Source organism: Phytophthora infestans, genomic scaffold, assembly GCF_000142945.1.
Source record: "Phytophthora infestans T30-4 supercont1.130 genomic scaffold, whole genome shotgun sequence".
NCBI classification, from domain to species: domain Eukaryota; phylum Oomycota; class Peronosporomycetes; order Peronosporales; family Peronosporaceae; genus Phytophthora; species Phytophthora infestans.
This window is the reverse complement of record NW_003303629.1, coordinates 130,268-139,602: the sequence shown is the minus strand read 5'-3', so window position 1 is coordinate 139,602 and position 9,335 is coordinate 130,268. Positions and strand designations below refer to the sequence as shown.

The following is a 9,335-nucleotide window of genomic DNA, read 5'->3' as shown; positions in this document are numbered from 1 at the left end:
TTCCGTGCTTAGCATGCACAACATATTAAATCGCTTTGATCGAGATGGCTCCGCTCATTCGCACTACCTATCAACATCTCGATGCTAATTTACACGATATTATTACAAACGAAGGCTGTGATTTTTTTTAAAAAAAGAGTTAACGTGAGTTGAATTAAGCGATGGCTTATACAAAGCAGCCCTTCTGCAGCTACAAAACTTCACTCGTGCATACCTATTAATAGAGCTATGCGGCACTAAATCGTCATATTTTTAAACTTTGAGTACCTCGAGCTGCTTAGTTTTTCCCCAACGTGATATGCTTTGGGTTCAGATTTGTTTTTCAAGTTGCTTTGGTTTTCTCTGGGTCGATTTTTAAATCACGGGATTGTTTGGTGGGCGTGCAGTTTTAAAATTTGAGAATGTAGCGCTGTCATCATATTTTGTGTAAAAAAAATGCTGAGCAGCAGCTTTTTTGCATTCTCCAAGAATACCAATTTCTAGATGGAGGGAAGTTTATGATAAGCTAAATCTTAAAGCGATGCTACATTATTATGCCTGAATTAATAACCCCGAGAAGCTTATAGACTTCAATATTTTATACAGCTAATCTTGAATCAAATCTATATCTACATGTCATGGTCACCTGTAATCTCGCATTGTACTTTATAATTGCATGTGGGTTAGGTGTTCTCTTTTATGGCAAAATACTGTATCGATTTTGAGGAAGCCGTTATTTTAGATGGGAAACGTGCGACTACACTACCCATTATCTGATCATCATCTTTGAACCTCTGCCTCTTCCTCGTAGACACTGTCTAATCAGAACGAGCAGGTTAAATTTTCGACTTATTTTTATTCGTAAGCAGTTTGACTTTTTTTTTAATAATGTCACTATTTATAGAAGCAAAATATCATACGGAGGCGTACTCAGCTATGTTGTGTACGCAGCGAATACGAGGTAATTGACCGTGAATGATATTGCGTTTTCATTTCTACCAGGTCGCTGCACTGTAACGGTTAAGGTGAAATTATTACTTGCAGATGTGGCTGGAAAAGACATTAGCAAGAAGAGTTGCGACCCGCCTTACCGCTCATTAAAGGAGAGTTTCTTAAAATCAATTACTCAAGTGCATGGATTTCATGTGGTGGGCCAGAAATTATACTCATTCCGTAACCTCTACAAGTTTGAAATTATCGGTGTCTCAACAGAAGAATTTTTCCTTATTTACACGAGTTTTTAAGATAACATGCAATCTCTGCGATTTATAAAACGTTCCACTTGAATAAAGTAAGAATTGCTCTGTGACCAGATCAATACCGTACAGTCCCAGGAAAACAGTGATTGCTATTTCGTGTGGTGTTCGTAATACTGTTCGTAATCCTGATACAGCTGTCGGGCAAAATGGGTGCCATGGGATTAAATTAATACTAGTAATACAGCTACATTATTATAATGTAAAACTATAACAACATACCTCATCAATCGCACTATAGATAGGATCGCGGTTTGTTGTATTTGTTTAGTAATTCGTTGGTTAGCACAGTAATCTGACATGTAAGACCTGCAAACTTACAATACATAGATAGTACTGATTCCGAACCACAGTGAGCTCGTAAACTTCAAAGCAAAATGAGGGTTCTCAAAACCTCGGGATCCTGAGCAAAGACGTGAATTTAAAAGAACAAACATGGACACAAGTACTACAGTACATTTATTCTAGCTGGCCTAAAACTATCCGTCGGAATTACCTGGCCCTAATTAAAGGTTATCCGTACCAAATCGCTTGCAAGTTTCTCGGGTGTGTTGCTTTGTTAAGTAAAGTAAACGAAAGAGCGCATGAAAGAATATGGTTTTTTTTTGAGAATTCGAATCAAGTGCATGAACTGGACATGTGCATACAGTAAGCGAGCTGATGCCTACGCTATCGCCGCCGCGGTGGCCAAATCACTTCCATAATTTCTTTCCTTCTCTCACAAGTCTCCCAGGGAGCGCATGGCAGCATCTCCTCATGGGCTTTATCCAAGTAAAGCAGCTAGCTACAGCCATGCTTCTCGCAAGTATGACCCTCTCATTAGTAGTTAACGCCAAGGTTGATCTGGGTGCTTCGAGACAATCGGACATCATTGCAGATAAATCCCAGCCTACCGAGGAGAGAGTGTTCAAGTTTGACACAATCCCTGGCTTTGGTATTGCCAGCTCAATGCTCGAGAAAACACAGCTACAGCTTTGGCTCGCCTCAGGCAAACCGGCAGACGACGTGTTTAGCAAGATGAAGCTGAAGTCAGTTGAGGGCAACGCGTTGGCAAACCCGAAATTTCAAGTATGGCTTAAGTACGTCGATGATTTTAACCAGAAGAACCCACGCGAAGCAAAACCAGCGGCCATGGCGCTAACTTCTCACTACGGAGACAATAAAAATGGCCAGGCTCGGCTTTCACGTATACTTAATGATGGAATGGAGGATAAACATACGAAAACGATCGCGCTTAAGCTATACGAGCAAAGGTTGGAGAGCTGGAGGGACAAGAATACTACCCCACTGGATGTCTTCGAATACCTACTGCTTGACGACCACAAATTACTCACGAATCCGCTCTTAACTCCCTGGCTCAAGTATGTAAAAGTATTTAATGCACGCAACCCCGAGAAGGAGATGTCACCAATGACCACACTAGCCATTGGCCTTGGCGATAAAGAGTTGGCGAAAGCTCTTGAGACTGGACTGAATGTCGATAGAACGAAGGACATTGCCACAAAACTGAAGAACGAGCTATTCGCAGATTGGGGAGGCACAGAAACATACCCCCAACTTTATATTTGAACATAGGTTGAGCCTATCATTTGACAGTCTTATGCCGCTGCTTCCGAATCCGGCACTAAAATTTCGGATCCGGTTCATGGATGAGTTCAATTTAAAACATCCAGATGAGAAAACGACACTGTTTAATACGCTCAGGAGTCATTTTCAAGAGTTGTCATTGTAGAACATGATTCGACAACGATAAGAGAGAACCCTGTCCACCAAAGCTTGGGCTGAAGCTTTGGGAATCAAGCGTTTGCTTTCTACTAGCTTGGGGAGCTAATTGGACCCCGTTGGCCGTCCGCCTTCGGATACACGCAGGTAATACACGTGGAATAATGAAAAAGTACAAGAGACTATATAAGGCGAAGTGGTCAACTGATGTTTAGCCGTATTCAACTTTAAAGCTTAATGCGCTAATATGATACCGAGGCACAACTTTTGGTAATGGCTATTTATACAACCCAGTCACTCTGTCTTCCCAGTCTCTTGCTGGCCTCGAAAAAAAAACATTTCGAGTCTTACGTTGTGGTAATGTGTCAAGGTTTAATCGGCGTCTGATTATGTAGTTTTGTAATCATAACTGCTTTTAGCAAGATGTTGCGCAAGCGACTGAGGAGGATGCTCGATAGTCAGTAACTATTAATATTAGTCACAGTGGCTGGTCACTTGTCGTCGGTAGGACCTTGGTCTCCCAAAGGCGGAGTAAGTCGTACTGTACGATACAGTACTTCACTCCGATTTTTTTAACCTTATTTTACCTGCAAAAGTAAGAAAGATAAAAATTTAGGATACCGAGACTAATGCTAATGTTCTGTGCACCGCTCACACCAATAGTCAAATTTCTGCAATTACTCTATGCTAGTATGTTTGATTTAACATATGGACCGGTAGCTTTCACAAAAACGAGCAACTTTAAGATTTAACAAATTTAGCAAATTTAATTTGCTCTCTGGCCTAAGATTCGGAATTAATCGGTAATAGGTGCTGTACCAAATTGAAGCGAACCCAAGCGTTTCCTCCACCTGCGCAATGTGAGGACGAGAACGTCGAACGTCAATTAAGCCGAAAGAGGAGCGAGCCTTCTAGCTCGAGCTTCAGAATTCCGAGAGGCTCTGGATCTTGTGGACGCCGTGGGCCATGTGGATTTAGCTGCATGGAAGCACCTGCTGCAATGGCACGCGAAGTGGATCTCGGGGAGGGGGGGGGCGAAGAAACGTACGACGAGGAGATATCTGTCCGCTTCCAGCTCTACCTGCTCAAGGGAAGACCAAATACACGTATCTTAAAAGGCTTAAATATAATATGTCTAGTGGTTTTTGGACCTGCTCAGTGCGACAAATTTCTGGGTGCATTACAGAGAATTGCAGGTGTCGCTAGTGTCAAATCTGCAATAAATTCAGAGGTTCCCGTGCGTATTTATTTCTCGGCCATTGGGGCAAATAAGTGGGAATTGAGTCTTAAGTCTGCAGGCTGTTTGGAGTCGAGCTTTGTACGGACTGCGTGTTTTCCTGACGAGCTCTAAGTTCGCACCATAATTGCAGTTCAAAACACAAACACCATAAGAGTAAAGTGAGTCTGAGTCTTGACAATCACTCTGCATTTTGACAGGGCTCCTGAGCGCAATGCGGAATGTTGGCGTACCGGACATCACCGTTGACGTGCATCCTACCGAGAGGGAGCATTACGCTGCCTGCGTGATGAAATATCTGCTTCGACGATATACCCCGGTGAGGAGTTGCAGAGTGCAGTCCTTGTCCGATTGTTCGTTGTGGGGGTAATCTTACTCTAAAGTCAGGCTGCTGAGGAGCATGTGGGGGAACGAACGCTTAAAGTGCGGTCCGTGGCCTCGATGTATTTCCGGGGCTGAAGCCTTCCGTCTTGGCTTTTTCCTCGTCTTCTGATGAGGAAGCCAAAATATCGCTGAGCCGGTCAAGTCTACTGATCTTGTTGGGGTTGGTCGCGCCATGGTGACGCGCTTTTTTTTCAGCCCTTTCCGGCTGCATTTCGCGCTAAAATGATTGAATCGATTTCGCACTTTCCGACGATCCAAAGACGTTGGACGGCACATGTCCATCCAAGTGGCAAGTCGAAGCGGGTGTTGTGGATGCTTTACGCCCTCTCTTGCTCTTTGACTCGGAGGCTTGGAACCGCGACATTTGTTTCTGCCGAGAGCTTCAGCGCTCGGTTCAGTGGAGCGAGATGGTGCGCTCTGACGTCGCTCCTTTCCACATAATGATCCGGAGGGACAATAGGGACAATGACGTCCACGTATTCGACATAGTGGTTCGTCTCCAGCATAGGCAAGAAAGCATCGACCTCAGGATCTGTGTCCAACTTTGCGTCGTAGTCATAGTATTGTCTTAGGTAGGACACGAAGGCGGCGAACATAAAGGATCGCTCAAGCTTGTCACGAGCTCCTCAACTTCGTCCCAGTCGTAATCGAGCAGCGGAAGTGACTGGTGTCTTGCTCTATAGTCACCAAAGTTGGATCGAAGGCAGGAATCATCACGTCCACTAGCTCACTCTCCCCATCGTCGCTAAACGACCGGACTGAGGGTATCGGAGACTTTAATTTCAAGGGTTTGGCCTGTCTAGAAAGCTCCCCTCGTTCACTAAAACTGCCAACATATGGGGCTATTAACTTTGAGAGTCGCATCCCAGGAGAGTTCTACTCCCCATAAAGTCCCCGAAGGTTTCTTTTGCATTTTTCGTTTTCTCTCGCAGATGGTTCACTACACTCATCTAAAGGGACACCTGGGAGAAATACCTAGATCAAAATAGCCAAATCCACGTAATCTGCGAGTCTCTGAAGTCCAGAACCATCGGCTACAACACAAACGTGCATCGTTGATTGATCCTCGGTACTACTCGACTGCCATTGGTCCTTAATCGTCGGTTCCGCGAAACGAGTGGTGGCGCAATGGGGCGATTTTGAATTTGAGTTGCGCAGTGGCGCCAGGCGAAATTTTGAAGTGCAAACTTCCAAATTGTATTTGCCGCTCCTCCAGTGCTCCGGCAAGTTTTCTTTCACAGTACTATCATGGCTGGGAAGCCAAGCGGAACCGAGTTCTAATTTAGAGGCCTGAACTCGGTGGGTCTCCACAACTAACTACTTCGTACTTGAAATACGACAACATGTTAAGAATTTCTTAATCTACTGAATGGAGGCGTCGCTGCAATTGTGGTGCTGATGACATCCGTTGACACATTTGACTAACATTCTGTATGTGCTTGACATTACGTGCGCCGCCATGGTTAACCCTGTCGCTCAGACGTCCAAGAAGCCTACACGACCAAAAATCAGCCAAAGGCGTCACCGTAACAGCAAAAGAGAAAACACCATAGTCAACAACCACGGTAACAGTCCCAGCCAAGCAATCGATCAGTCGCGAATGATGGACGAGGGTAGAACAGTGAGATAGAGAATGCTCCGATGAAAAAGAAACGTTTTTTTCTTTTTAATAGTCATATCACTCGCACAGCGTAAAAAAACAGCTAGAAGGCAAGCAATGTCGAGGCGCAGTGAGGAATGTGTATTAATAACACTACTTTTTTCGAGGGGCGTGGAAAGGCAGCGTGACTGCAATACTTTAGTGTAAAACAAAGGATTAAAATCAGCAAAGCTGTAGCCTTTTTAATGCATCACCAGCTGAATTAGTTGAATCCGTCACGCACTCGCGGATTGCTGTACTAAAAACTAGGTAGCTCGTGTCTTCTCGGTCTCCTGTCACGGCTAAAAGTCAGCTGACCACTTTGCTTTGAATAGTCCCTCATACTTTTCCAGTATCTCACGTGCATCACCTGCGTGCATTCGATATCGGACGACCAACGGGCTCAACCTGTACTCAAGCCATGTAGAAAGCAGCAGTGATTCCAAATTTTCAGCCAAAGCTTTCGTGGTCGGGTCCCTCTTGGCATCGACGAGCATATCTACTATGGCACCCTCGTGGTAATGACGCCTGAGCGTATCGAACAATGTTGTTTTCTCCCCTGGGTGTTTTATATTGAACTCATCCATGAACCGAATCCAAATTTTTAGTACCGGATCCGAAAGACTCGGGGCTTTTCTGTCCAATGATAGGAGTAGCCAATTTTCAAATAGGAAGTCGGGTGTACGCTTCTGCGCCCCCCACTCCGCGAATAACTCGTTCTTCAGTTTTGTGGCAATGTCCTTCGTTCTATCAGAATTCAGTCCGTTCTCAAGTACTTTTTCCAACTCTCCGTCGTTAAGACGAATGGATAGCGTGGTCATTGGTGACATCTTGTCGGGGTTGCGTCCGTGAAATTCTTTCGCATACTTGAGCCAGGGAGCTAAGAGCGGACTCGTGAGTAGATTATCCTCGTCAAGCCGTAGATGGTTGAAGACGTCCAGCGGGGGAATGTTCTTTTTCTCCCAGCTCTCCAACCTTTGCTCGTATAGCTTAAGCGCAATCGCTTTCGTGTGTTCATCCTCCATCCCAGCATCAAGTATACGTGAAAGCCGAGCCTGGCCATTTTTATTGTCTCCGTAGTGAGAAGTTAGCGCCATGGCCGCTGGTTTGCTTTCGCGTGGGTTCTTCTGGTTAAAATCATCGACGTACTTAAGCCATGCTTGAAATTTCGGGTTTGCCAGTGTATTGCCCTCAACTGACGTCAGCTTCATCGTGCTCAACACGTCGTCTGCCGATTTTCCTAAAGCGAGCCAAAGCTGTAGCTGTGCTTTCTCGAGCATTGAGCTGGCAATACCAATGCCAGGGATTGTGTCAAACTTGAACACTCTCTCTTCCTCGGTAGTCTGGGATTTATCTGCAATGATGTCCGATCGCCTCGAGGCACCCGTACCAACCTCGGTTTTGTCCGCGTTAACTACTATCGAAAGAGCTATACTTGCGAGGAGCATGGCTATAAGTAGCTGTGTAACTTTGAAAAAGCTCATAAGGAGACGATACCAAGCAGCCTTGGAGCTTTGCAGAGAGAAGTTTAATAAGGTGGCAGCAGCGGCGGCGGTACCATACGCATTACTTCACGTACCGCACTTGACCAGTTCTACCACTACAATTCGGATGTGATTCTAAAGACCACCATTTTCATGCGCTCTTACGCTAAGACATGCAAAATTCTTGTGATTACTTTTACTGTACCGTAAACACTGCAGTCTCAATAAATATTAGTACTTTTGATATCAATAATTCGTTGTGCAACGATGAGTGAACGAGAAAAGATTAAAGCTTATACCGTAGATAACAAAAAAACACACACACGACTAAAGCCTGCATTTTCTGTCCTTTTTCGAGAAGACGACACACTGTACGCACATTTAATGACAATTTGTGACATTTTTACAGGGGCTGATGACAATTTTTATTTTTTCAGAACATTTGTTTCATGATCGTAGCGTTACAGTATACATGTATAACTTAAGTTAGTAGTATAGGGGGTTAGAATTTACTTTTTCTGACATTTTCTGGTCAAAACAATAGACTAAAACAGGCAAACATGTCGGAAATACCCGAAATGGTTGACCAATTTCGACTGATCATCACTATTTTAATCTTGTGAATTATATCCCTGTCGATCCTTCGACTTCGACGTGCACTGCCCCTGTTCAGGATCGTCCTTTGCGTACGTACATGTAAGTCGTGCTCTGGCACACGGCGGTGTACAATAAAGCTATAAGGTGCTACACCGAGCCACCAAGCTCGTTAAAAGGTGCAGATGCAGCTTCTAGGAGTGTGTTACATGGCCACCGACCCAAATATAAAGCGCCCTTGGCACTTCTTCATGTTTTGCAGAAGTACGGAGCGTCAGAGCTCGGAAAAGTTAAGTTATTATTTTATTGGCGGGCGGGGGGAGGGGGGGCTGGTCTGTAAATAACTGAGCAATTTATTACTGTTTTTCAGTAATCTTTATACCCCGTCTTCACGGCTGTACACAGCTAGCAACAAGCATTTGAGCTGTGTAAAAGCTTGAGTCTTTTTAGCGCGCGAAGTTTTGTTAGTTCTACGATTGCATGTACGAAAATGATGTCCCATGTCAATCTAGTACTTGTCTAACGTAGACTGAAATCGCGGCAGCGCTAATGCACCTACCCACACCGAAAGTGAATTAGATAAGGTACATGGCAGTCTCGGAAAGATCTACTTCTGCAGGCGTCGCCACAACTTGACCTCTTTCGACTGGCATCTGTAGCGTGGGCTGACACGCTTAGATGTACACCTGCAAATTGCAGGCCGCATTGACCGGTAGGTCAGCCCAAACTCCTTTAGAAGGCGCTATTTTCTTAAAAAGAAGTATAAAAACCAAGTCACCGGTGAGGATGCTCGGCATTGTACGTGAAGCTGGCTCCAGTCGCGATTGACTTCGTGTGTTGCTGCAAAGGTCGCGTCAACTCGAGTCCGTGCTGCAGAGAGTTCAACTCAGGTGCCAGAAAAGTTGCTGAATGATGCTGTAAGACGTCAAAAACCAAAATGTTAACTTATTGTAGTAAACAGGGTCGCCACCAATAAATTATTTCAGTAATTTTACTTTAAATTATTTTTATTTTATTTGTTGATTACGAACTCTGCCCTC

General features: G+C 44.5%; 1 protein-coding gene across 1 annotated transcript; it reads right to left on the bottom strand.

The window, feature by feature from the left end:
- Positions 1-6,519: 6,519 nt before the first annotated feature.
- Positions 6,520-7,701, bottom strand: PITG_19808 (RXLR effector family protein, putative; the record flags this gene model as incomplete). The annotated part of the gene is made up of 1 exon (XM_002895816.1): positions 6,520-7,701. The coding sequence occupies one exon, from the start codon at positions 7,699-7,701 to the stop codon at positions 6,520-6,522; it is 1,182 nt and encodes a 393-aa protein (XP_002895862.1).
- Between the last annotated feature and the right edge of the window lie 1,634 nt (positions 7,702-9,335).